The sequence below is a fragment of the Notechis scutatus genome, chromosome 8 (genome assembly GCF_049901735.1).
Source record: "Notechis scutatus isolate UNSWTSFEM ecotype Mainland chromosome 8, rNotScu1.2, whole genome shotgun sequence".
Taxonomy (NCBI): Eukaryota; Metazoa; Chordata; class Lepidosauria; order Squamata; family Elapidae; genus Notechis; species Notechis scutatus.
In genome coordinates, this window is record NC_142016.1 from 26,370,061 (window position 1) to 26,396,752 (window position 26,692).

Consider the following 26,692-nt stretch of genomic DNA (forward strand, 5'->3'; position numbering starts at 1 on the left):
GGTCAACCTATTTATTATGGATTTATTTTCCAAAGCACCCGACGGCTGGACAAGAAATAGTGGGCAGAAACTCATTAAAAAGAGAGCCAACCTAGAAATAAGGAGAAATTTACTGAGAGTGAGACCAATTAACCAGTGGAACAACTTGCCACTAGAAGGGTTGGGTGCTTCATCACTGGAGGCTTTTAAGAAGAGTTTGGACAGCCATTTGTCTGGAATGATAATAAGATCTGCCTTGAGAAGCGGGGTTAGACTAGAAGACCTCTAAGGTCCTTTCCAACTGTGTAATTTTCCAAAGCAGGAAAAGAAGCAACCGATGGAAATTAATCAAGGAGAGAAGCAACCTGGAATTAAGGAGAAATTGATAGTGGAATGGCTTAACTCCAGAAGTTGTGGAGGGCAGCGTAGAGTAAGAGTCTGCTAGTTGATCTCTTCCAGAAGTAGCAACCTATGTTCTGTGCTCTTTATGTTCAACGAACGTCCCTTCCCTGGGTGGGGCACTCACCTGTCCAGCCCCACCGGGCGGCTAAGATGAGGCCCCTGGCTTGGAAAAACGGCAGGTGGCATCTGTGCCTTTGGCACGGCGCCCTGCCGGAGAAGCAGCTGCCACCCAGAGCTGCAAGTGGGTTGGGCCAAGTCCTTTTGCCCCGAGAGAATCGAGTTACCTGCCAACCTTCCCTGCTTGCCTTCCTGGCTCAGGTGAGCTGGAGAGCCACCGCGCTCTGCTTGAAGAGCAGAAGAAGCAAACCTGGGCAGGTGGACTTCTCCCCCCCGCCAAGCCTGCGCTGGGCGTTTGCACACCTGTTTTCCGTCACGTTGGCTAAGGAGGAAGAGGATGGCGCTTTCTGTCTCGGCCCTTGTTTGTCACCTGTTTAATGATTGACAGGCAGGGGAAATGCAGCAGCTCAGGGCGAGGATCCCGGCTTCTGGACGACAGGTAGATGCAGGTTTTCTCTTTCGGGCACGGGGGGGAATGGGGAATTGCTGGGCTGCCTGAAGTTGGGGTGCCCTCTGAGCCTTGGATGGGGGTGTCGGGAGGTTGCAAGGACTTGGTGCCAGCCCTTTTCTGCCACGCAGGTCCTTTTGGTCGTGGGAGTGAGTTTGCAAAACTGCGGGATTGGAAAATTGAGCACTGTGAAAATTCAACCAGCTTGTCTGGAGGATCCGTGCAAGGCGGGGCTGCAGGTTGAAGTGACAGGTGATTGATGGACACGTTAAGAGGGACTGGGATTTTCTCTCTCTCTCTCTCTGTCACGCACGCACGCACACACACAAGCATGTACTGAGAAGGGGATGGGCGGTTTCTAAAGGTGATAACAGCAATAAAAATAAGTATTTTTCTTGGAAGGCTGGTGGGTCGCAGGCAGTGGTGGTATTCGACCAGTTCTGCCCGGTTCTGGAGAACCGGTAGCGGCGATGAGCAGTGGAGACCGAACCGGTTCTCTTCGCTGCTCTGTGGTTGGCCGACCCGCCCGCCTGGGCTCCCGTACTCACTTTTATGGCCAGAATTCAAAGCGCAGCTGCTTAGCGTGGCGCAGGATAGCGCTGCACGGCAGCTGCTGCAGCGACCACCATCGTGCAGGCTTGCAGGAGGCAAGTTAGAACGCTTCTGCGCCTGCGCAAAGTACGTGTTTGGCGCATGCGTGCACGCAAAGTGTGTGCATGCGCGCAAAGTGCAGCCACCGAGCCACGCCCACCGAACTGGTGGCAACTTTATTTGAATACCATCACTGGTCTCAGGGCTCAGGACTTGGAAAGGGCAGAACTGTACGAAAGGTAGGCTTTTAGCAAGGATGGTCGCGTTATTCAGGGGCGTCTGGTTCTTTCAGGGACTTGGGCGGGAAAAATGCCCCAGTGGAAAATGGGCAGGTTGCTCAGGGATAGATAGGCAAGGTGCGCTCTGTGCATGCTCAGAGGCTGCTGGGGGATGCAGTAATAGACATTAAAGAAAGGAAGATTCCAGTGGGAAGTTAAGGAGAATTTCCTAATTATGAAAGCAGTTAGATGAATTGGGGTAAGGCCTTCCTTTCTTCTTTTCCACCTTCCTTTTCATTTCCTTCCTTCTTCCCTCCCTCCCTCCCTCCATTCTCTCTATATTCCTTCCTTTGCTTCTTTTCCTTCCTTCTTTCTTTTTCTTTCTTTCCCTTTCCCTTTCTCCCTTCTTTCTCTTTCATAATAATAACAACAATAATAACAATAATAATAATAATAATAACAATAATAATAATAACAACAACAATAATAAACTTTAGTGAGATTCACAGCCTTTGGGGCTGCTTGGTAGCTCAACAGCTTGAGTCCTAACCAGGAACTGTTCAGGTAGTGTCGGAGGATATAAGCTGTTCCAAGTAGAGTGAGTTTTTTTTGTAGAATCAGGGTATTCAAGTCTGATAAATTCAGAATTTCCAAATAGCAAGGCAGCCCTTTAGGTTTTGCTCCAAGGGCTCCAGTTACAATTGGGATAACACATGATTTCTTTTTCCAAAGTCGCTCAACTTCAATTTGTAAGTCCCAGTACTTTGTGATTGTTTCTTGCTGCGCGTCTTCAATTTGTGCATCACCAGGCATTGCAATGTCAATGAACCAAACCTTTTTCTTTTCAACTATTGTTATGTCAAGTGGCTTGTGGGCCAAGTGCCTGTCCGTCTGATTTCTGAAGTCCCACAAGATCTTGACTTTTTCATTCTCCAGAACCTTCTCAGTTTGATGTTCCCAGGAGTTGTTATTATACTCAAACTTAAACTTTTGGCACGGTTTCCAGTGAATGATTTTAGCAACTCAGTTATTATTGTTATTATTATTTTCACAACAACAGCAGTGGGAGGGAGAGGGAATTTCAGGGGGAAAAATAATAAAAAGGTTTGCAAAAATGTGGGGCTATTTTTCATGTGTAAACAAAAAGCATACATACAGGGAACAAACCCTGAATATAAAATTATAAACTGAAGGAGTCAGAAAGAAAACAAAAAAAAGTTGCACACACCTTTTTGAGGGATGCAACTGTTCTCCCCTGGAGCCAGATGAGCTGCTCAGCACGTGCCTGATGTGCTTTGTTAGATAAAAGCAGCCTGTGCACACCCATGTTGTGACTGGCGTTATTTATTCATTCAGCGCCATGCGCCTTCAAGGCTGTGCAGCACTAAAAGTAGATTTGCATGCCATAAAGCAGATCCCATGCAATAAAAACAGGTATCCTGGCACCTCTAATTGCGAAGTGAATAATCAGGTCTTTAAGCAGGGATCAAAACTTTAGGAAAGTTGGTGCGGGATTCATTTGGCGGGCAAAATGCTAAAAATCGATCTCTACTGTCAAAGTTTGCCTACAAAGCCTGCTTTTCTCTTAAGAGCTCTTCTGAGGCTGGCTTCCTTCTTTCCTTCACTTTTTCTTTCCTTTTGTTTTTGAAAAGTCTCCAGGGGATTCTCCAGATAAGGCTGGCGAGAGGATTTTGCCTTCTTCCAAGCCAGTGGAAGCAAACCGGAGGCCTTTGGGGTCTTCTCCAGCCCTCAGGCACCTCCAGGGGAGTTTGGGGGCATCTTCTACCACGGAGCCACAAGGCCAACAACTGGGATGCAGGGAGGAGCTGTGAATTTTGACTTTTCCCCGGAGAAGCGGGGATGCCACAGATGGTCCGGCGAGCTGAGGATGCCAGTAAATGCTGCTTGCAACTTTTGCACGGTGACTGTAGAGAAACGGACCAGGTGAGGGGAATGAACTTCTTAGAAGGACAAAGAGTCCTTGTTTAGCAACCACCATTGGACCGACAGTTGTTAAGTGAAACGGTCACTAAATGAATAAATCACCTGACTGGAGTGGGGCTTTCCTTTTCCTCACTCCTGTGCCCTTGGGAATGCCGGGATAACTAGCAAGAAGGGAATGAACGTTTGGGTTTACATTCATTGGAGAGAAAGGGACTGTAAGAGAGTAAGCAGGCACCAAATGTGGAGTAGTCACCGAAAGGAATGTGTCAGGGTTCCAGTTAACACCCCCAACAGAATCTTAAATTTAAAGGACGGCTTCAGGGTTGGCAGAAGGTGCTTTTGGGGGATTCTGAAAGGCTCCTAAAACTGGCTTTGGTGCCAGGCCTGGGCTTCATATGCTTTTTTGGACGAGAAGGGCTGCCACACAGTGTTTGAATACCTGCTTTCAGTCCAGGCTGTCTGATTTTATTTATGGTTTTAATTATTTTATCTTGGATTGGATTGTGTAAAGCCGTCCGGAATTGTTGGAGTGCGTGGCTATAATAAATGCGGTGCACGAAATGAATTGTTCTAGAAACAGTGGCAAGGCTTTCTAAGTTTATGCCTGCACATCCATCAGCCAATTTTCATACTGAGCTGACAGAGCGTGGATGAAATTACCTTGAGAAGAGTATACAGCAGAGAGAGAGAGAGAGAGAGAGTGGGATGGATGGTAGATAGATAGAGAGATTAGACAGACAGACAGACAGACAGATAGATAGATAGATAGATAGATAAAGAGAGAGAGAGAGAGAGAGAGAGAGAGAGAGGATGGCTAGATAGATAATAACAAATAGATGATAGATGGATAGATAGATAGATGGATGGATAGATATAGATAAGGGTGGATAGATAGAGAGACACATACAGAGAGATAAATAGATGATGGCTAGATGCTAGATAATAGATAGACTGATGATAGATAGATGAGATTGATAGATATGGATAGATAGATGATGGCTAGAAGATAGCTAGATAATAACAGATGATAGATAGATGAGATCAATAGATTAGATAGATAGATAGATAGATAGATAGATAGATAGATAGATAGATAGATAGAAAATAGATAGATAGATAATAGATAGATAGATAGATAATAGATAGATAGACAGACAGATAGATAGAGATAGATAGATAATAGATAGATAATAGATCGATAGATCGATAGATCGATAGATAGATAATAGATAGATAGATAGATAGATAGATAGACGGATGATAGATAGATGATAGATAGATAGATAGATGATAGATAGATGATAGATAGATAGATAGAGATAGATAATAGATAGATAATAGATAATAGATAGATCGATAGATAGATAGATGATAGATAGATAGATAGAGATAGATAATAGATAGATAATAGATAGATAGATAGATCGATAGATAGATAGATAGATAGATAGATAGATAGATAGATAGATAGATGATAGATAGATGATAGATAGATAGATAATAGATAGATAGATAGATAGATAGATAATAGATAGATATGGGTAGATAGAATGTTGGGATGGATGTTTGGATAATCAAATGGACGGATGGAGGGTAGCTGGAGGAGATGGACTGACGGATAAAGGCACCTGGTCTCTCTGCCTGCCTTCCCTTTCCTGATCCCTCTTCTCTTTGGGGAGGGCACCTTTTGAGAGCCCCCCCTGTCTGTTGCTGGACGGATGTTCCTGACACAGGTGCCTCTGCTTTCCCAGACAGGGAATATTCCTGTCCCTTTTCATTCAGAAGGAAAGAAAGAATCGGGGCTGGGTGGAGGTGGGGGGCATCCATCCCGGTCTTTCACGCCCTGCCTTTCCCTCAGGGAGGAGGAGGCCTGGGCCCTACAGAAGAGCCTTCAGGACGGCGTCTTCCGTTTCCAGGACTGGCTCCAGGCGGCTGAGACGGTGGCCGCCTCCCCCAGGTCCTCCCAGGTCTCCTGCGCTGGCTCCAGAAAAGAGCTGCAAAGGTTCCGGGTAAGCAGAATTCTGCTCCTTCTTCCGGATTTGATGTTTATTTATTAGATTTGTTTAAGAAGAGTGGTGCGGTGGCCTAAAAGGCAGAGCTCTTGCATCACAATCAGGAGGCTGTGAGTTCGATCCTAGGTAGAGGCAGATATATTTCTCTCTCAGGGCACAATGGGAATATATCTGCTGAGAAAAACTCCGCCCTGGCAACAGGAAGGGCGTCTGGCCAGTAAAAAAAATCAACTACATTCAATTGCACCCGCAAGGGATTATGGGGCTGTTAAATGATGATGATGATTACATTTGTTTAATAAACACCCTGGCTGCTGTTTTTTTTTTGGGGGGGGGGGGGGTCATTTGTTTTGGCCTTTTCAGTCTTTCAGTTTAGGAAAACCAAAAATACATTAAAAAAATATTTTTAAAAGAAAAATGTATTTCTAAGACGATTTTTAAAATTAACTGTGTACTAAGTACATTTTTAAAATTAAAAATAGTTTAAAATCCTTTTTTAAAATTAAATGTATTTTTAAAACCTTTTAAAGACTAAGTATATATATTTTAAAGCACATTTTTTAATAAAATGAAGCATATATTTTTTTAAAAAAATTACAGGATGTCCTTGACATGTGCCCATAATTTCTGTGGCTAAGAGAGACATTGGTTAAGTGAATTTTGCCCCCTTTTATGACTATTCTGGCCACAGTTGTTAAGTGAATCACTGTGTCAACTCATGAAACATTCCTGTGTCTGTTTTAGTAATTGCCATGAAAAACGGGGGGGAGGAAGGAAATCTGGAAGAGGAGTTCAAAGCGGAAGTACATTCCGACTCTTCATCTTTAAAAGATTGTAGCTAAACTACCAGAGCTTTTGCCCGGGAATATATTTCATTGGAGAACGTGATTGATGACACCCAGCCCGTAAAGGTTCTCAGTTGGAGAACGTGATTGATGACACACCCAGGGGGGAGGGAGGGAAACAGGGTAACAAGGAACTGTAAATGATGTGGGCCAGAGTTGGCTTCATCCAGGGCAGGGCCAGGATGTCGCCTCTAATAAATCCTGTCATGGTGGAGACTGACTCTGAGGGAGAGGAGGAACAGCCGACAGGGAGTGGGAGTGTGGCTCCGGAGGTTGTGAAGGAGGCTGGGGAAGGGCAGAGGCCGGCTGAGCAGTCAGAGGAGGACCCAGGCCCATCCCCTCTCCATCCTAGGGCACGCAGGGAGGAGAAGATAAGGGAGAGACGTGGTCTCTCCCACGTGGTCGGGAGGAGAGGGCCTTGATCCCCTTCATGGGCTGCAGGTGTGACAACTGAATAAGAGTTTGGACCTGCGTACTGGCGAACGCGGGAAACAAAGCGTGGAAATATCTCTAGCTGATGGTTCCTCTTTGAGTTTGGCGTCTTGCCTGGTTTGTGTTGCTTTCTTCCTTCTTCTTGTAACTGTTTGTGTGGGAGTTTTTTGTCTTCTGTCAAGGATATTCGGAGCTTGGAAACAAAGTGAAGGAGAATCAAGATTTAATGAGGGCGATTGCTGGAATCCTGAGCGCAGGCCAACTCTCCTGATACGCTGCAGTGATAAGTTAGTAACCCCATTGTGAAGTGAATCTGGCTTCCCCCTTGACTCTGCTTGTGAGAAGGTCGCAAAAGGGGATCACTGCGACCGTCGTAAATATGAGTCACTTGCCAAGCGTCTGAAAATTGACCCTGTGACTACGAGGATATGCTGCATCATCAGTGCTAGAAGGTGGTTAAGTGTGAAAAACAGTCCTAAGTTGCTTTTGTCACTGCTGTTGTAACTTTGAATGGTCACTAAACGAACTGTTGTATGTCGAGCACTACATATAATTGCTATTATTATTCATAGTATTTTAATATTTGTTTGTTAGCCACCCAGAGTCATTCGTTGGAGAGGGGCGGCTGTGTAAATTCGTAATTTATTTTTTTATTTGTTGGATGATACAAAATACAAAGGAAAAAAAAAAACCCAACAGAAACAGGAAATGAAGGGAAGGAAAAGGAGCGAGAAAAAGGATTTGTGGGTGTGGGTGTGTATCAATTGAATCGATAAATAGAATAAATAGATGGAAGGAATCCTATGAAATCTATGTGCTTCTTCCCCGTTTTCCCTGGCATGGAAGGGTTAGGTAGCTCCCCGGATCTGTGGAGATCCCCGAGATAAACAGCTCTTTTGATGGGCAAAAAAAAAATAAAAATCACATCACAAGGAGCCAAAAGTCACAGCAAACAAACGTGGCATTGAGAGGCCTGGGTACACCTTCGTGGGACAAGCAGGGGGTGAACAGAGGCAGCTTTGTGCTCTGAATGTGTCTGGCGAGGCGTGAAATCTGAATCAAAAGGCAAGAAAGAGGCTGCAAACCAAGGGCCCTAGAGATAGAAATAGGAGAACAAGGTTGGAAGGGACCTTGGAGGTCTTCTAGTCCAGCCCCGATCAGGCAGGAGACCTAGACAAGTGGTGTCCAATCTGGGAACTTTGAAGACATGGACTTCAACTCCCAGAATTCCCCAGCCAGCTGGCTGGGGAATTCTGGGAGTTGAAGTCCACAGATCTCAAAACAGACAAGGTTGAAGAATAATACCATGCTAACTTTGTATATTTAGATTTTTGTAATATTGCTGTCATGCCCCTGTCGGAATCTGATTCGGAGGGGGAGGCCGAGCAGCTGACAGGGAGTGGGAGTGGGGCTCCATTGGCTGTGGAGGAAACTGGGGAAGGGCACAGTCCGGCTGGGCAGAGCAGGGGAGAGGTAGAACATGGGAGAGGGAGTTCAGGCCCACCCCCTCTTCATCCTAGGGTACGCAGGGAGGAACGGAGAAGGAAGCAACGTGGGTCGCGTGGCTTATGGGGGAGGAAAGGGCCCTGATTCCCTTTATTAGCTGCAGCTGGGAACACAGTGTTTAAAAAGGGAAGCTGCGCACAGCAACTTGTTGGGAGCAAATTGTGAATTATCTGGTATCGTGGAGGCTTATCTGGGTTTATTTATTTATTTATTTATTTATTTATTTATTTATTTATTTGATTTGCCAATTGTTTACAAGATAATAAGTATAAATGTATACATAGTTGTGAATACATGAAATGGGTACATATAAGAAAAATAAAAGAATAGGAGAAACAATAGGACAGGGACGGTAGGCACGTTGGTGCGCTTATGCACGCCCCCTACAGGCCTCTTAGGAAAGGGGTGAGGTCAATAGTAGACAGTCTAAGGTTAAAGTTTTTGGGGTTTGGGGAAGAAACTACAGAGTCGGGTAGACTTCCCAACTGTGTGTGTTTTGCTGTGCTTTCAAGTCTGCAATTCCTTCTCCTGCCCTGTCAAGTTAATTACTGCAGTGTGGTTTGTGTGGATTTTTAGTTACAGTCTGTATGTACTTTGTTTTCGGACCGAATTTCCTCCACTTAAAGGCTGTTCCTGGGAGAGTTTTTTCTCCAGCCGAAGGTAACCTGGACATTGGGGGCCAAGTTGGAGGTATTAAAGGGACTTTTCTTGCTTACGTGACTGTGTTGCCTTTGTGCCACGCCCCTTTTGGGTCATCACAATTGCATTTATATTATTTTTTTCTTTTAATATTGAAAGCTGCTCAGAGTTGGCAGCTGGTAAGATGCTGGCTGGGGAATTCTGGGAGTTGATGTCCACAGGTCTTAAAGTTTCGAAGGTTGGACACCACCTGATTGGACACTCTGCACTATAAGCCAGTCCTTGACTTACAAGAGTTCATTTAATGACCATTCAATATTACAACGGCACTGAAAAAAGTGACTTATGACCATTTTTCATGCTCACGGGCCTTTGTAGCAGCCCCTTGATTGTATGATCAAAAATTCAGATGCTTGGCAGATGACTCATACTTACGACTGTTACTTATGACTCATACTTACGACCGCCGGGTTCCCAAGGTCATGTGACCCCCTTTTGTGGCCTTCGACAAGCAAAGTCCCATCGAAGCCAGATCTACTGAAGAACTGGGTGACTAAACTTATCAAATGCAGTGATTCACTTAACAACTGGGGCAAGAAAAGTTGTAAAAACAGCAACAAAACTCGCCTAACCAATGTCTCACTTAACAACAGAAATTTTGGGCTGAATGGCAGTCGTAAGTTGAATGCCTGTACCATTCCGGACACATTGGTGTCCAATCTCTTCTTGAAAACCTTCCAGGGATGGAGCGCCCAATATTTCTGGTGGGAAGCTGTTCCGCAGGTTAATTATTTGCATTATCATACATTAAATAAATAGATTAAAACATTTTTTTTTGAAAAAGCAAACCTAATAGGTTGGTGGAGGAGCGATGTAGAAGGGATGTGAACCCGGGCTGGGATTCAAATTTTGTAACAACCGGTTCGGTGGGCGTGGCTTGGTGGCCGTGGCCATGTGACTGAGTGGGCATAGATTCTTTGGGGGAGGCCAGCGCCCCCTTCATTTTGGGGGCCTTCTGGGACTCAAGGAGGCCCCCTGGGGTGTGTTTTTGCTCCCAGGAAGCATCCCTGGTGCCCAGGAAGGCAAAAAATGGAGGTGGGAGGAGGGGGAGGGTGCTGCGGCAGGGAAGACCACCGTCAGCGATGTCGGCCACGCATGCAATGTTGCGCATGCGCGATAACTAACGGGGTGGGGAGGGGAGGGGCAAGCAGAGAGGGGCGGGGCCAGCCAAGGGCACAATTTGCCGGTTCTCCGGACTGTGCAGAATCATAACAACCAGTTCTATAGAACCGGTGTGAACCTGTAGAATCCCACCCCCTGATGTGAACTAGAAAGTTTTAACTAAATTCCCGGGTCCAACCAGCTATATTTGGGCAAACTCTTCCACGCTGCTGATCTGGGATTTTTTTTCCCCCTCCCTGGCCCAGGCATTGCAGAAGGACATCTCGGAGAAGGTATGGCCTTTGGAGTCCTTGAACAGGCAGTACTGCCAGCTGGTGCGGATGGGGAGCATGGGTCCACGCCTGAAGTCCTCCGTGCAGGAGGTCAACCGGCGCTGGGAGGAATTGCGAAGTCGAGCGGCTGCTGTTTCCAGGAGGCTTCAGGTGAGCCTGGCTTGGAAGAGGGGGAGGATTCTCCCTGGTGCCAAGGGTTGGTCCCTGCCAGCTCTGGATTGGGGGTCATGTTTGGATGGCCTTTAGGGGTAGTGCTGCCCACCAAACCTTAGAGGTCTCTGTGGGGACCTTGGTGCTCTTTGAACTGGGTTGTTTTTTTTGCAGACCTTTCACGACCCAACTGGGGAACATCATCAGGGCTAGAAGAGAATGGGGGCTGCTCCTTGCTTATATACATTTCCTTCTAGCACTGATGGTGTTACCTAGTTGGATAATGAAATGTCTGCAAGAAACAACTTAACTAAGAGAACACCAGGGACCCCACAGTCGTTCTCCTCCTCCTCCTCCTCCTCCTCCTCCTCCTCCTCCTCCTCCTCCTCCTCTCTACAAACTCTTCTCCTTTCTATTACTGATGATGTTGCCTAGTTGGGTCAGAAATGTCTACAAGAAAACCACCAAGTGCAGAGAGCACCAAGAACCTCACAGTCCTCCTCCTCCTCCTCCTCCTCCTCCCCCCTCCTCCTCCCCTTCCTTCCTTCCTTCCTTCCTTCCTTCCTTCCTTCCTTCCTTCCTTCCTTCTAGCACTGATGATGTTACCTAGTTGGCTCAGCACCAAAGTTGGCTTAGCACCTAGTTGGCTCAGCACCAAAGCCCCCCTTGAAGTCTTCTTCTTCTTCTTCTTCTTCTTCTTCTTCTTCTTCTTCTTCTTCTTCTTCTTCTTCTTCTTCTTCTTCTTCTTCTTCTTCTTCTTCTTCTTCTTCTTCTTCTTCTTCTTCTTCTTCTTCTTCTTCTTTTCCTTTCCTTTTCTTCTTTTCTTCTTTTCTTCTTCTCCTTCTCCTTCTCCTTCTCCTTCTCCTTCTCCTTCTCCTTCTTCCTCTTCTCCTTCTTCCTCCCCCTCCTCCCTCCCTCCCTCCCTCGTTGGGTCACGAAATGTCTGCAAGGAAACCACCAAGCTCAGAGAGCTCCCAGGACCCTACATGTTCAACCCTGAGCTTTTCTTCCTTGAAGCCCCTCTTAGCTCGAAGGGTGAGGAGGAGGAGCGCGTTTTGATGTGCTCTGGATTCCCCCTCAGCATTTTGTCAATCAATGGGAGGAATTTGGGCTGAAGAAGGAGACCATCCAGGTGCGGCTGATGGAACTAGACCTGCGGCTGACCGAAGTTGAGCACTTCTCCGGTGGGACATCGCTGGATAAAATGATACAGTTGCAGGTAAAGTGGATTCTGTGTCCATCGGAAAGATAACCAGGTGCTTCTCTGCTCACCTTTGCTGGTTCCTGGTTTTTTGTTTTTTCCCTAAAGGTTCATCCAATTTTTCTAGGATCTGGAATCCTCAGCTGGAATTTAGCATCCTTCAGAGCAGGGGCCTCCCACCTTGACCACTTTAAGGGAGTTCTGGGAGTTAAAGTCTGCAGCCTTAAAGTTATTTATTTATTTGTTTGCTTGTTTATTCAAGCATGCACTTGATAATATACAGTATGTAAGTATAAACATGATTAATTCCCTCAACACTGTCCAACTATTTACGAAGTCTGCACTACTATTATTCGTAATCTTCTCATCCCTCCTTATCACCCATCCCCTCCCACTTGTGACTGTGTGACTGTAACCTTGTTGCTTGTATCCTTATGATTTATATGGACTGTTTCCTAGTAGGATTTGATTGCTTTTTGTACCCTATGATTATCATGAAGTGTTGTACTTGATGATTCTTAACTCTGGACGAAGGTATCTTTTCTTTTATGTACACTGAGAGCATTTACACCAAAGACAAATTCCTGGTGTGTCCAATCACACTTGGGCAATAAAATAATTCTATTCTATTCTATTCTATTCTATTCTATTCTATTCTATTCTATTCTATATTCTACATTCTACATTCTACATTCTCTATTCTCTATTCTCTATTCTATTCTATTCTATTCTATTCTATTCTATTTTATTCTATTCTATTCTATTCTATTCTATTCTATTCTATTCTATTCTATATTCTACATTCTACATTCTACATTCTACATTCTACATTCTCTATTCTCTATTCTATTCTATTCTATTCTATTCTATTCTATTCTATATTCTCTATTCTCTATTCTCTATTCTCTATTCTCTATTCTCTATTCTATTCTATTCTATTCTATATTCTATATTCTATATTCTACATTCTCTATTCTCTATTCTCTATTCTATTCTATTCTATTCTATTCTATTCTATTCTATTCTATTCTAAATGATTATGAATACAATGAAATAAATACGAATAAAAAGGAACATTAGGACAGGGATGGTAGGCACAGCCCCTTACAGACCTCTTAGGAATGGGGGTGAGGTCAACAGTAGACAGTTTAAGGTTAAAGATTTGGAGGGTTTGGAGAAGAAACCACAGGTTAAGGTAGAGTATTCCAGACATTGACCCCTCTGTTGCTGAAGTCCTATTTCCTGCAGTCCAGTTTGGTGCAGTATACCTTGAGTTTGTATCTATTGTGTGCTCGTGTGTCATTGAGATTGAAGCTGAAGTGGTCATTGACAGGTAGGACATTGTAGCAGATAATTTTATGTACTATGCATAGGTCAGACCGAAGGCGGTGTAGTTGTCTAAGCCCAAAATTTCAAGTCTAGAGGCATAGGGTATTTTCTGTGGCGAGTAGAGGAATGGAGGACTCTTCTCATGAAATATTTCTGGACTTGTTGAAGTTGCCAAGGTTGGAGTCCCTTGCTTCAGAGGATTTTCCAGCTCTGGGAGAAAAACACCCTGCTGAGACGTTTCTCGGTTATTTTGTCAGCATCCAGCAAAGCTCTGTGGAGTTAAGACCAGGGATTCTCCATCTCAGCAACTTGAAGAGATGCGGCCTTTCAACTCCCAGAATTCCTCAGCCAAAAACAAATCACAGGAATTCCCTACCTTTAGTGGCTTCTACTCTAGAGCAGTGTTCCTCAACCTTGGCCACTTGAAGAGGAGTGGACTTTCAACTCCCAGAATTCCCCAGCCAGCCTTCCAGAATCTCAAGAGTTGAAGTCCACCCGTCTTCAAGGTGTCAGCTTTGGAAAACTATATTGAGACCAGACTGCACATGCTTCCGCACTGCCACATTTTTGAGCCTGGGAAAATTTCTTGCAGCATATGTGGTTCGACATAATAGCATCCTTTTTCTAAATCAAGGTCATGTTATCTTTACACCTGGGTGAGGGGATGGGGATTGGGGCATGTGATGCCATGATGGATGCAGGAGGTGGATTTGTAGTTTTTACTTATTGCAAGGAAGCGCAGAACTTTTAGGTTCGGGATTTCCCAGGTGTGCCAGTTTACTACCCAAATAAAAAAGAACTTTTTGAGAAGATGTCTGTCTTGGAGTTACTTGTTGGAGTGGAGATTTTCTGGAATGCTGTCACAAGGTTGAGAAACACGGGTTTTAGACTAGAAGAAGCTGCACCTCGGCACCAACAATCATGAGGATTAGGAACTTGGCACTGAACAAAGGGGAAAGTGGCTTCTCCCATTGGCTGATTCCCAAACTCCAGGTGGGATTGGTTGTTCGGACCCAGCAGAGGGGCTGGATGAGGTGAAGATGTTCCATGCAGAAAGCTGACCGGGGTCCCCCTGCCCTTGTTTGGTCTCCCTCCTTGATGTCCAGGCGTTCCAGCAAGACGTCCAGACCAACACGGAACACGTCGATCATCTCGTGGTCTGCGCCGAGAATCTGATCCAGAAGAGCCAGCCGGAGGATGCTGAGATCTTGGAGGAAGACCTGAAGGAGCTGATTGGGTTCCACCAAGAGGTCCTGTCAAGGGTGTTCCAGTTTCAGCGGCGCCTGGTCAGCATGAGGCTGGTATGTTAGACATCTCATGTGAAGGGTTAATCTTCTTGTTCTTCTTCTTGTTGTTCTTCTCCTCCTCCTTTCTTCTTCCTTCCTTCTTCTTTTCCTTCTTCTCCCTTCTTTTCCTTTCTCCTCCTCCTTCTCCTTCCTTCTCCTTTCTTCCTTTTTCTTTTCTTTCTTCTTCTTCTGCTCCTCCTCCTTCCTCCTTCGTTTTCTTTCTTTCCTCCTCCTCCTCCTCCTTCCTTCTTCCTTTCTTCCTTCTTCCTTTTTCTTTTCTTTCTCCTCCTCTTCCTCCTTTCTTCTTTCTTCTTTTCTTCTTTATCTTCTCCTCCTCCTTCCTCCTTTTCTTTCTTTCCTCCTCCTCCTTCCTCCTTTTCTTTCTTTCCTCCTCCTCCCCTTCCTTCTTTTCTTTCTTCTTCTTTCTTCTTTTTTCTTCTTCTTTTCCTTCCTTCTCCTCCTTTCTTCTTTTTCTTTCTCTTCCTCCTCCTCGTCTCTTCTTCCTCCTCGTCCCTTTCTTTCTCTTCTTCCTCCTCCTCCCTTCTTCCTTCTTTCCGTCTTTTTTCTTCTCTTCCACTGATACCACTTCAGCCATCGAGGGAAGTCTTACCATCACTTTACAATGCCTTGGTAAGACCACACTTGGAATCTTGTGTCTAGTTTGGGTCTCTGCGAGGGAGTTGAACCGGAGAGCATTCCCCACATGCCCAGAGGGCTGCTTTGGGCCACAGAGGATGAGGACGCTGCCTGCGCATGTCCATCCTGTCTCCAGGTCTTCGAGAACGAGTGGGAGTCGGACCGAGACAGCGACGTGGCATCGGACTGCTTCACGGAAGGATCGCTGGCGTTTCACACGGGGGACCCTGAACCCGCTGCCCTGGTCCCCGAGGCTCTTTGGGGCCACTCTACCCCAAAACCAGCCCGGTGTTGCAGAGCTCCCATCGGGGACTCCTCGGCTGCCGATCTGGAGTGGGACCCCTCGGTGGACGTGGGGGGGTCCACCTCACAGGACGAAGACTCGTCGTATTACAGTGCCGTCGTGGGTAGGTGGGGGCCGTGAGAAGCTGGGTATACCTGTTCTTTGCAGGTGGGCCACGATTACAACGTTAATCATTGTTCAAAGCAGAGGGGGTCTTCAGCCGGTTCTGACCCATTCCGGAGAACCGGTAGCAGAAATTTTGAGTAGTTTGGAGAACCAGCCAATCCCACCTCGGATTGGCCCCGCCAACCCCACCTCTTCTCTGCCTCCCATTGAGTCCCAGCTGATTGGCTGGGTCTCCTTTGGTTGCCCTGCACGGGAGAACAGAGCTGGAAAGCAGGCTAGTGGGGTGGGGGAGGGAATGGGAATTTTGCAGTAACCTTCCCCTGCCACGCCCACCAAGCCACACCCACAGAACTGGTAATAAAAAAATTTGAATCCCATCACAGATATAGATAGATGATAGATAGATGATAGATAGATAGATAGACAGACAGACAGAGACAGACAATATTGATGATAATGATAGATATTCATTAACAATAGATAGAAATGATAGATAGATAGATAGATAGATAGATAGATAGATAGATAGACAGACAATATAGATGATAGATGATAGATAAGTATAGATAGATTTTCATTAACAATAGACAGATAGAAATGATAGATAGGTAGATATAGATCAGAGGTGGGATTCAGCCGGTTCGGACCAGTTCTGGGTAGGTGGGGGCCATGCGAAGCCGGGTATACCTGTTCTTTGCAGGTAGGCCACGATTACAATGATAATCATTGTTCAAAGCAGAGGGGGTCTTCAGCTGGTTCGGACCAGTTCTAGAGAACCGGTAGCGGAAATTGGGAGTAGTTAGGAGAACCGGCCAATCCCCCGCCTTCATCTCTTCTCTGCCTCCCACTGAGTCCCAGCTGATCGGTTGGGTCTCCTTTGGTTGCCCTGCGCAGGAGAACGGAGCTGGAAAGCAGGTTAGTGGGGTGGGGGAGGGAATGAGATTTTGCAGCATCCTTCCCCTGCCACGCCCACCAAGCCACGCCCACAGAACCGATAGTAAAGAATGTTGAATCCCATCACTGATATAGATAGATGGTAGACAGACAGAATAGATGATAATGATAGATATTCATGAACAACAGACAGATAGAAAAGATAGATAGGTAGATATAGATCAGAGGGGGATTCAGCCAGTTTGGACCAGTTCTGGAGAACCGGTAGCAGAAATTTTGAGAAGTTTAGAGAACCAGCAAATCTTATCTCTGACTGGCCCCACCCCCATCTCTTCTCTGCCTCCCATTGAGTCCCAGTTGATCGGCTGGGTCTTCTTTAGTTGCCCTGCACAGGAGAACGGAGCTGGAAAGCAGGTTAGTGGGGTGGGGAGGGAAACTCAATGTTACAACGGCACTAAAAAAAAAAGTGATCGTTTTCACACTTATGATCATCGCAGCATCCTTGAACATCACCGATTCAAGATTCAGAGGCTTGGCAACTGGCATGGACTTATGACAGTTGCCATGTCCCGATGATCCTGTTTTTGCCACCTTCTGACAAGTAAAGCCAATGGGGAAGCTAGATTCTCTTCACAACCATGTTATAGGTAGTCCTCGACTTAACGGACAGCCACGAGCCCCAGATTTCTGTTGTTAAGGGAGTTTGGCCCCCATTTTGCCACCTTTCTTCCCACCGTCGTTATGTGAATCACTGCCGTTGTTCAATCTGGTTTCCCCTGTTGACTTTGCTGGTGAGCAGGTCGCAAAATGGGATCGCATGACCGCCAGGACACTTGCGACCGTCATAAATGTGAGTCAGTGGCCAAGCATCTGATCGTTTGAAGCTGCAAAGGTCATAATGGTGGAAAAACATAAGTCACATTTTTCAGCGCCTTTGTCACGTTGAACGGCCAGTGTTGCACGTCAAGGTCTACCTGTGCTAACTTAACAACGGCAGTGATTCACTTCACAGAGAGGTCATAAAATGAGGCAAAATCCACTTAACAATGGTCTTGCTTAGCAATAAGGGCTCAGTGGCAGTCGTAAGCCAAAATCTCTCTGTCCTTTTATTTTGATATGAAATTAGAATAAGTGTGAAGACCCAAAGCGTGACACAAAAATAACACAGTCACAAAAGTAAAATAAATTCCCTTTAATGCCTCCAACTTGGCCTCCAATGTCCAGTTATCCTCGGCGGGAGATCAAACTCTTCCAAAAACAGTCTACAAAGGGAAGAAACGCAGTCCGAACCCAAAGTACAAATATATTAGAAATAAAAAAACCCAACACAAACCACGCTGAAGTAATTAACATGACAGGCCAGGATGATAAATTGCAGACTTCCAAAAGATTGGGAGGATGCCACAGTTGGGAGGATGCCAAAAATGCACGTTTTGCTTCCAGCAAGGTGCTGTGTGCAAATGCCCCTCTTATATCCTGTTCTCCCAGCTGCAACTAATGAAGGGGATCAGAGCCTTTTTCTCTCCCGTAAGCCACGTTGCTCCCTTCTCCGTTCCTCCTTGTGCGCCCTAGGACGAAGAGGGGGTGGCCCTGGGTCTTCCTCTGAATGCCCAGCCAGACTGTGCCCTTCCCCACTCCCTATCAGCTGCTCAATCTTCCCCTCCCTATCAGCTGCTCAATCTTCCCCTCAGAATCAGACTCCAACAAGGGCATGACAATAAGGTTGGATAATTTCTCCTCGTCACACACAACATTTGAGTGTCTTCATGGCAGAGATCTCTCCAGCCCCCTCCCCAAAGTCTTAGATTCTACCCTTCTGCCCATAAATTGGAGGGGGAAAAAAGTGGATTTTTTCCTGTCTCGTAGGCCTCGGCCGGGGGGACCATCTTCGGCGGAGGAGCCGTTCTTGGCGCTGGAGCTGGGGCAGAACAGAAGACTTTTCGGTGGGTATTGGACAGGAGTGGTATTCTACCGGTTTGGCCTGGTTCAGATGAACCGGTAGTGGGGAAAAAAAATACCGGTATTTCCGACGATCAGCTGGGCGACGATCGGCTGTGCTGTGCAATTTAGGTTAGCCAGAAAAAAGGAAATCATTGGATGTCTTGCTTTGTAGTTCAGTGGTCGCCAACCGGTGGGCCAGGGACCACTGGTGGTCCACGAGAAAGTTAGTCAGAGGAGGACCCAGGCCCATCCCCTCTGCATCTACGACATGCAGGAACAGAGAAGGAAACAACTTGGCTTGCGAGAGAGGAAGCGGCCATGATCCTCCTCATTGGTTGCAGCTGGGGAGACTAGTATATAAGAGAGATGGTTAAAACACAGTGTTGCTAGAAGCAAAGCGTGTTTTATTTTGGGCTGAAGTTATCTTGGTAGGCGTCCTTCCAACAGACTGTGCCTTATTATCTCCTTGAAGTTGGTAATTACTTATCCTGGTTCGTTGTGGAAATTCCTTCATTGTAGTTCGTTTTGGTTTTTTTATTTCACTCCTATCTGCTCATTAAATTCGGACTGTATTGCTTTCTTTTGAAGACTATTTTTGAGTAAGTTTTATCTCCAGCTGAGTATTATTGAACAGTGGGGCCAAAGGACATTTATTTACTTTTTGGATTTTGTTATGTTTGTGTTACACTCTGGGTCATCACACCCGTTCTTGGCCTACCCTGCAGGTGCAGAGCAGTTTCCCAGAGGAAGGGGAGCCCTGCAGCTGCCCAGGGTCTCATCCGATGAAGACACATGTTTTGGGTGAGTTCAGGAATGTTCTTTGCGGTCCCTGCCATTTCCCTTTAAAAAAAAAGAGGGAGCCATGTCAAACATTGAAGTCCCCCCTTTCGGGTTCCTGCAAATGTCGGTGTGTTGTTAGCTGCTGACCGGCTCCCCAAATTATGTACAGCGAGAAGATTCTTTTGAGTATGCAGCAGAAATTAAAATCCACCTGGAACCTGACCGTTTTTATATGCAGACATTTTAACCAGGACACCACAGGGGTCTTAGTCCTTCAGTCAGTAATATTTTATTTTGTTATTTATTCCAAACGGTCTTTAAAGTAGGTCAGTCTTGCAGGAGGGTGGAGGAAGCACCAAGAAATATATCCACTGCTAAGTTTTCTAATTACATCAGAGATTCTTTTTAGGTACCTTCCCCAAATTGGCATCCCGTGGGTATGCTAGGACTTCAGTGCCCAGAATCCCTTGGTCGTTAAGCGAAGCAACTGCCCAAGAAAACCATGACAGTTTTTCCTTCGCTTTACGGACTTGTGAAGCTCGTACAAGCAAGGATCGGTTGCCACATTACGGGCATCACTCTGAACAGTGGCGGTCGCTAAACACATCCTGTGTTGTTTCCTCTATTTAGAAATCCCCCTTTCCCACATTTGTTTTGCTGGCAGTCCTTGGAAAGCTGCTGGTTTATTTATTTATTTGTAGATATTGATTAATTTTTCTATGCTGCCCACCTGCTCTATAAGATGACTCTGACTTAGAGCCAATTGGACACTCCGGTTCTGCTGGGATCACAGCGTCCATCCTCCACAGCCAACAGTGCGATCCTGCTGTATCTGGAGGTGGAAATTGCTTATAAAGCTTAAACAAGTTTATTTTTCTGATAGTTGCTGAAGATCCTTTGGCTTGCAGGTGGGACAGTTTCATTTTGGGGCCCCTTTCCACTTTGTCGTTCCTTTCGGGTAGGACATCCCGCCCCCCAGGAACCAGGAGCTGCCCAGCTGCCCACGACGGGGCTCTGTTGCCCACCCCTCGAAGCCACGGGGTTTGATCCCAAACGCATTGAGACCTGGCTGGACCAGAACTGCCAGAACCAAATGGGAATCCCTCCGGAGATCAAAGAGGTATGCTATGTCAGGATTCCGGCAGTTACTCCAATTAAATCACGAGTCTCGGGCCAAACTTCCAAAACTTCAAAAGGATTTATTGGGAGTTCACATGTCTGGCACTGCCTGGGTGTAGCCGACTCTGAGATCCATCATTCACTGTCACCCTTGACCCTGGTTTCCCCCCACCCTCTGGGTGTATCCTAATTCAGTGATCCCCAACCTTTTTTATGCCGCGCCCGGTACCAGCATCAGCTGGTATGCCGCGGTACCGCATCAGTTAAGCGGCCGCTTATCTTTGATGAAAAAGTGCTTCTGGTGAGCTCACCGAAGCACTTTTTCATCAAAACAAGATGGCGGCGCCAGCTGGGTGAGCTTTCCGGATAGAAATGGCTTTCACCCGGAAAAGCTCACCCGGCTACTGGCGCCGCATCTTGTTTTGATGAAAAGTGCTTCCGGTGAGCTTTCTACCCGAAAAGCTCACCGGAAGCACTTTTTCAAAACAAGATGGCGCCAGCAAACCAGCGCCCAGTAGGATTTGTTCCACGGACGGCACGTCCACGGACCGGTGGTTGGGGACCCCTGTCTAATTCATATCCTCCAATGGGACACATCCATAGCCCAGAGTCATCAATCAGGCTCTCCAGTTAGTATTTTGCGTGGCAGAAACTTCAGTCACCTAAAAACTATCTTTGAAAACATTTATGGAATGCACTTTAGATTCCAAGCTACCGCCCTGCTCTTTTAAACCCCTCCCCCCCACCCTTTCTATTGGCAACTCTAAAAGGACCATAAAAAGTGTTTTATGAGTTGACACACCATTCATCTGGTGAGACGGAACTTCCAAGGTTGAGTCACTTAGCGAAATTCAGGGCTCAGTTGTGGCCATAAGTCGAGGACCACCTATGTATATATGAACTTTTTAAAAAAAACTACAAAAAGGGATAAATAAATACAGTACATTATTTATGGGCTAAAGTTAGCCTGCTACAGCAAACTAAATCAATCTATCTAATAACGCAAAAGTCAGCTAACGGATGAAATCCTCGTCAGGGCTGGTTTGAGGTCCATGGAATGAAAGCCAAGAAGTTTTGCACCCACTTGCAGAACCTCAGCTCTGAAGCTTAGAGAGATCCTGGCAGGCGCTGGGAATTATTGGAAAGTTGGGGGGAGGACTTTTTTTTTCCTGACAAGGGTCTCATTTTCTGGGGAGAAGCTGGGGGAATCGAGTGGACAACTCACCCGGAAGGACAGGAGCAGCGAAGACAAAACACCTGGTATTCCATCATACCCCACCCCCTGCCCCCCGGTCAGCGTTCCAGAAAACTTCCACTCCAGCAATAACTTGAGACAGAGCATCTTCTCAAAAGTTCTGCTTTATTTTGGGTAGTAAACTGGCACATCTGCGGAATCCTGAATCGGAAAGTTCTGGGCTTCCTTGCAATAAGTAAAAACTACAAATCCACCCCCTGCACCCCTCATGGCATCCCATGCCCCAATCGCCATCCGTCCCAGCTTGAAACATCCCTTCACCCAGGTGCAGAAATAACATGACCTTGACTTAGAAAAAGAATCCTATTATGTCTAACCACATACGCTCCAAGAAGTTTCCCCCCCTCCCATTTTCCCAGGCTCAAGAATGTGGCAGTGTGGAAGCATCTGGTATCAATATGGCGTCCAAAGCTGACACCCCCTGTTATACATCTGAAACAGTCGGGGTGGTTTGCAGTCTGAGATGCTTCCAGCTGACTTTTCACAGGGTTTTATGGTGGGTCTTTTTTCCTCCTTCCCTCGTTCAGCCAGGTGAGAAGGAAAGGTGAGGGCTGAGTGGAATCTCTGGTTTTCGAAACGCTTCACTTGTGCTACGCTGCTTCTCTTCCTCCATTTTTTCAGGACTCCGTAACCCACGTGGATAAGTTCCCACCGGCCACGGAATTGCAGCTCCCTCTGCAAATTCAGACAAGAGGGCAGAAAATCCACCGATGGTCCAGGAAAAAAGGCAAACAGAACCTCATCACCGGCCAGTTGTGGTCGGGGAAGGAGCATCGGGTAAGGCCACGTTGATAACCAAAAGTGGTGGGATCCACATCAGCGACAATTCAGAAATGAAAAAAAGTGAACATGGGCAAGATCTGGCTGGGAGATCACAGAAGCAATTGGCAAGGATCTCCTGAGCATGTCGAAAGTGCCTTCTCCACCCTTGATAGTCAGCTCCCACTAAGGGAGGGGTCCCCAACCATGGCCAACTTTAAGACTGGTGGCCTTCAACTCCCAGAATCCCCCAGCACCAGCAGAGCTTACTCTCTTGCAATCCCTTCCTCTGCAATCTCTCCTCTTTGGGGGAGAGGAGAAAAAGAAACAGACACGGCTGGCTGGGGAATTCTGGGAGTTGAACTCCAGAAGTCTTAAAAGTGGCCAAATTTGGGGACCACTGCATAAGGAGATGAACACCTCAAAATTCAGCAGCCCAACCGATTATACCATCTCTTTTTTATTTATTTGTATCCCGTCTTCATTATTTTTACAAATAATTCAAGATGGTGAACATATCCAGCACTCCTTCCTTCCTTCCTTCTCTTTTCTGCACAACCCTGTGAGGTGGGTTGGGCTGAGAGAGAAAGGGGCTAGCCCAAGGTCATCCAGCTGGCTTACGTCCCTAAGGCAGGACTAGAACTCCTGTCTCCCAGTGAATGGCCCAAAGTCACCCAGCCAGTTTTCTGGCCTGAGGAGGGACTGGAACTCCCTGTCACCTGGTGATTGGCACACGGTCACCCCTCCGGTTTTCAGGCCTCGGGTGGGACTCGAACTCACCATCTCCCACTTTCTAGCCTGGTGCCTTAACCCCTAAAGTTCTCTCCCGCCTTAGACCTTTGCTCTGCATTTGCTGGGCTGCAAAAAAACAACAACACAAAAAACCCAGTGTATTTTGAAAAGACAAAATTAAAAGCAAATGCTGCTTTTAAAACCTGTTGTTTTTTTTTAAATTTGATTTTGTTTCCCTCTTGTGACTCTTTTCCTAGATCTCGAAGATGCTAAATTCCCAGTCAGCAGAAATTATGGTTACTATTGAGAAAGAGTAAGTGGCTTTTTAAAGAGGTTTTTGAGAATAATTGTCTATGGACTCGGCCTTTTTTCAGCCGCTGTGCTGCACAAATTGAAAAAAAAAGGGTTAGTTTAACAACCAGGCGTTGTGTGAATGCAACTGGGGATGTCTGTCCCTGCATTCTGGTTGCGGAAGTGTATCAATAGCAGGATTCTGTTAAGATTGGATTATTGGTAATCCTTGACTTTTGAGCACAACTGAGCCCAAGATTTCTGCTGCTAAGCAAGACTCAGTTGTTCAGTGAGTTTTGTCCCATTTTGCCACCTTTCCGGCCACTGTCATTAAGTGAATCATTGCCGTTGCCAAGCTAGTTGCACAGTTGTAGAATAGAATAGAATAACAGAGTTGGAAGGGACCTTGGAGGTCTTCTAGTCCAACCCCCTGCCTAGGCAGTAAACCCTACAGCACTTGTAAAGTGAATCCGGCTTCCCCATTGACTTTGCTGGCTATAAAAGAGAGTCGCTTGAACCCTGGGTCACCGCGACTGTCATAAATATGAGTCAGCTGCCAAGCCCCTGAATTTTGACCATGTGATCGTGGGGATGCTGCAACAGTCGTAAGTGTGAAAAACGGCCATAAGTCACTTGTCAGTGTCATTGCTGCTTTGAATGGCCACTAAATGAATGGTTGTAAGTCAAGGATACCCATCTGTGTTCAGAGTATCGCAACGTAAATTCAGCACCAGAAAAGTAAACAAAGATGGCTGAGACTACATTTCACTTCTTTATAAACATATAAAGTAAATTTTACAATACCAGTTGTAGATTTCTCCACCATGAAGCAAACTCAAACGGAAGCAGACATGTTACAGGTTCAGAGCAGAACAGCAACTCAGCTTCAGCTCAGAAACAGACATCAGTTTCACTTTAGTTCAGCAGACAAGCAAGTTAGTTTCTCTTTCACTTTAGAGCTGAGCACAGAACAGAGATAAACCATGCCCAGATTGTCTAAGTTTCAGCCCTCAATTCATGTGATGACCCAAAGGGGCGTGCCACAAAGGCAACACAGTCACGTAAGCAAGAAAAGTCCCTTTAATACCTCCAACTTGGCCCCCAATGTCCAGTTACCTTCGGCTGGAGAAAAAACTCTCCCAGGAACAGTCTTTAAGTGGAGGAAATTCAGTTTGAAAACAAAGTACAAACAGACTGTAACTAAAAATCCACACAAACCACACTGCAGTAATTAACTGGACAGGGCAGGAGAAGGAATTGCAGACTTGAAAGGCCAACAAACACACACAGTTGGGAAGACGCCAGGAACCCAGATAAGCCACGACGATACAAGATAAATTCATGATTTGCTCCCAACAACTTTGCTGTGCGTAGCTTCCCTTTTAAAACACTGTGTTCCCAGCTGCAGCTAATGAAGGGAATCAGGTCCCTTTCCTCCCCTGTAAGCCCGTTTCTCCCTGCATGCCCTAGGATGAAGAGGGGGTGGGCCTGGGTCTTCCTCCGAATTCCCTCTCCCCTGCTCTACCTTTCCCCTGTTCTGCCCAGCCAGACGTTGCCCTTCCCCAGTTTCTTCCACAGCCAACGGAGCCACACTCCCGCTCCCTGTCAGCTGCTCGGCCTCCCCCTCCGAATCAGATTCTGACACGGGGCATGACAGTTCAGCTCTCATTGGCTGACCTTGTTAACTAAGCTCTATTCCAGTTCATGAGTATACTGCGACAATCTGAAATCTAAGCTTGAACCCGTCTCCCTCTTCTTCTCTCTCCAGATGTGACCTGCAGCTGCCCAAAGAGATTCCTACCCAGTCTCAGAAGCTGTGCAGAGCCTCTGTCCTCTGGCTGCTCTTGACCACGACGTTTGCGGTGCTGGTGTGGTTGCTGTGCCAGCCCTCTTTCCTTCCCCTCTCCCAGCCCCGCTGCCTCCAGGCCAACGGCTTCGCCAAATCCTTCCACCTCATGCTAAACTACGAGGGTCCACCCCCCACGTAGAGGATGTGGGAGAACGGGGACACCGCAACCGACCAAGGTCGAGAGTCCTGTGTAGGGGAAACTGGGCTGCTAGGAGTTGGACCGACTTCTTCTGGACTTCCAAGAAGTTGGGTTCCTTGTGCCCACATTTGCTCAGATCAGCAGATCCAGAAGATCCCTCCAGCTACGGGAAGATAGCTTGGATTTAGGTCTGGTGAACCACCTTGGTCCCAGTGCAACGATGGGGTGGACTGTTCAGCAAAGTAAGATCATCCATCCGGGCAAAGAGGCAGGACATCAACCTGTGGCCCTGACTGCTCAGGTGGCATCTACTGACCTTTGGAGAAAGAAGCTTGTATGAAGCTCCAGCAAGATCTTCTCTGCTGCACTGAGCAGATTTCTCAAGAGATCTATTTTGGGTGGGTGGGGGTACCGAATCTTGAATCGCTTCCAGATTTGGATTATGGGTACTTTTGTACATGGGCTACCTGTTTTGTACCTTTCGCACCTGCTATTTTCTAATAAAAAAGGGAGAAAGGTGGTTGGTTGCAGCAGGTAGATGATGTGATCCAAGCTTGATCCTCAAAACAAGACCGCCCCTTACCAGAAACCTCCGAGTACCTGAGAGATCCTGAAGATGCGAGGATGGAGTTTGTCAACCATGGCAACTTTAAGACGAGTGGACTTCAACTCCCAGAATCCCCCAGCGATTCTCAGAATTCTGGGAAATGGAGTCCAGACATCTTTTAGAGTTCATTAGCGGCTGGCTGAGGAATTCTGGGAATTACAGTCCACGCATTTTCCAGTTCAAGGGCATGTTGACTGGGGAATTCTTGGGAGATGAAGTCTAGTTATCTTTAAAGCTCACTAGAGTACTGAACTTTAAGAGAACTGGGGAATTCTGGGAGATAGCCCAGCTATCTTTAAAGTTCATTAACATACTGGCCAGGGAATTCTGGGAGTTGCAATCCGCACATCTTAAAAAAGTTGTCAAGTTTGAGGAACAGTCTATTATGGAAACTGACTACCGTGCCTTTATTCATCCAAAATATGTGGCAGCGAAGAGGATAGAAGAATGTGGAGTATTGACAGTAATATGTTTATCTACCATCGATCCAAGGAATCACATTCTCCAGCTTCTCATATTCTGATTCATGTGGCTTTTTAGCAAAGTGCATGATAAAAATTTAGCTTAAAAGTTCATTTAATGCAAGGGTAGGGAGCTATGGCCCCTTTGTGACCTGTGGACTTCAACTCCCAGAATTCCTCGCTCAGGAATTCTGGGAGTTGAAGTCCACAGGTCTTAAAGGGGCCCTAGTTCCCCCATTCCTGATTTCATGAATTCCCAGCTAAGAC

At 46.3% G+C, this 26,692-nt stretch overlaps 1 protein-coding gene across 3 annotated transcripts; it reads left to right on the top strand.

The window, feature by feature from the left end:
* The first annotated feature begins 639 nt into the window (after window positions 1-639).
* Window positions 640-25,877, top strand: SYNE4 (spectrin repeat containing nuclear envelope family member 4). Of its 3 annotated transcripts, none has more exons than XM_026689080.2 (13): window positions 640-937; window positions 3,408-3,699; window positions 5,558-5,708; window positions 10,561-10,737; window positions 11,819-11,956; window positions 14,374-14,568; window positions 15,326-15,596; window positions 18,359-18,435; window positions 19,159-19,234; window positions 20,176-20,333; window positions 22,209-22,364; window positions 23,336-23,391; window positions 25,138-25,877. In XM_026689080.2, the coding sequence occupies exons 2-13, from the start codon at window positions 3,569-3,571 to the stop codon at window positions 25,355-25,357; spliced, it is 1,806 nt and encodes a 601-aa protein (XP_026544865.2). In that variant the 5' UTR covers window positions 640-937; window positions 3,408-3,568; the 3' UTR covers window positions 25,358-25,877. The 3 variants fall into 3 exon arrangements, with proteins under 3 accessions (XP_026544865.2, XP_087827412.1, XP_087827413.1); XM_087971286.1 differs by lacking the exon at window positions 640-937 and adding an exon at window positions 953-1,198; XM_087971287.1 differs by lacking the exon at window positions 640-937 and adding an exon at window positions 1,349-1,776.
* The last annotated feature ends 815 nt before the right edge of the window (window positions 25,878-26,692 follow it).

Coding starts and splice junctions, on each gene's coding strand:
- SYNE4 (XM_026689080.2), top strand. CDS start 3,569: ATGCAGGGAGGAGCTGTGAATTTTGACTTTTCCCCGGAGAAGCGGGGA. Junction 3,700..5,557: donor ACTGTAGAGAAACGGACCAG/GTGAGGGGAATG, acceptor CCTTTCCCTCAG/GGAGGAGGAGGCCTGGGCCC. Junction 15,597..18,358: donor GTATTACAGTGCCGTCGTGG/GTAGGTGGGGGC, acceptor CCTGTCTCGTAG/GCCTCGGCCGGGGGGACCAT.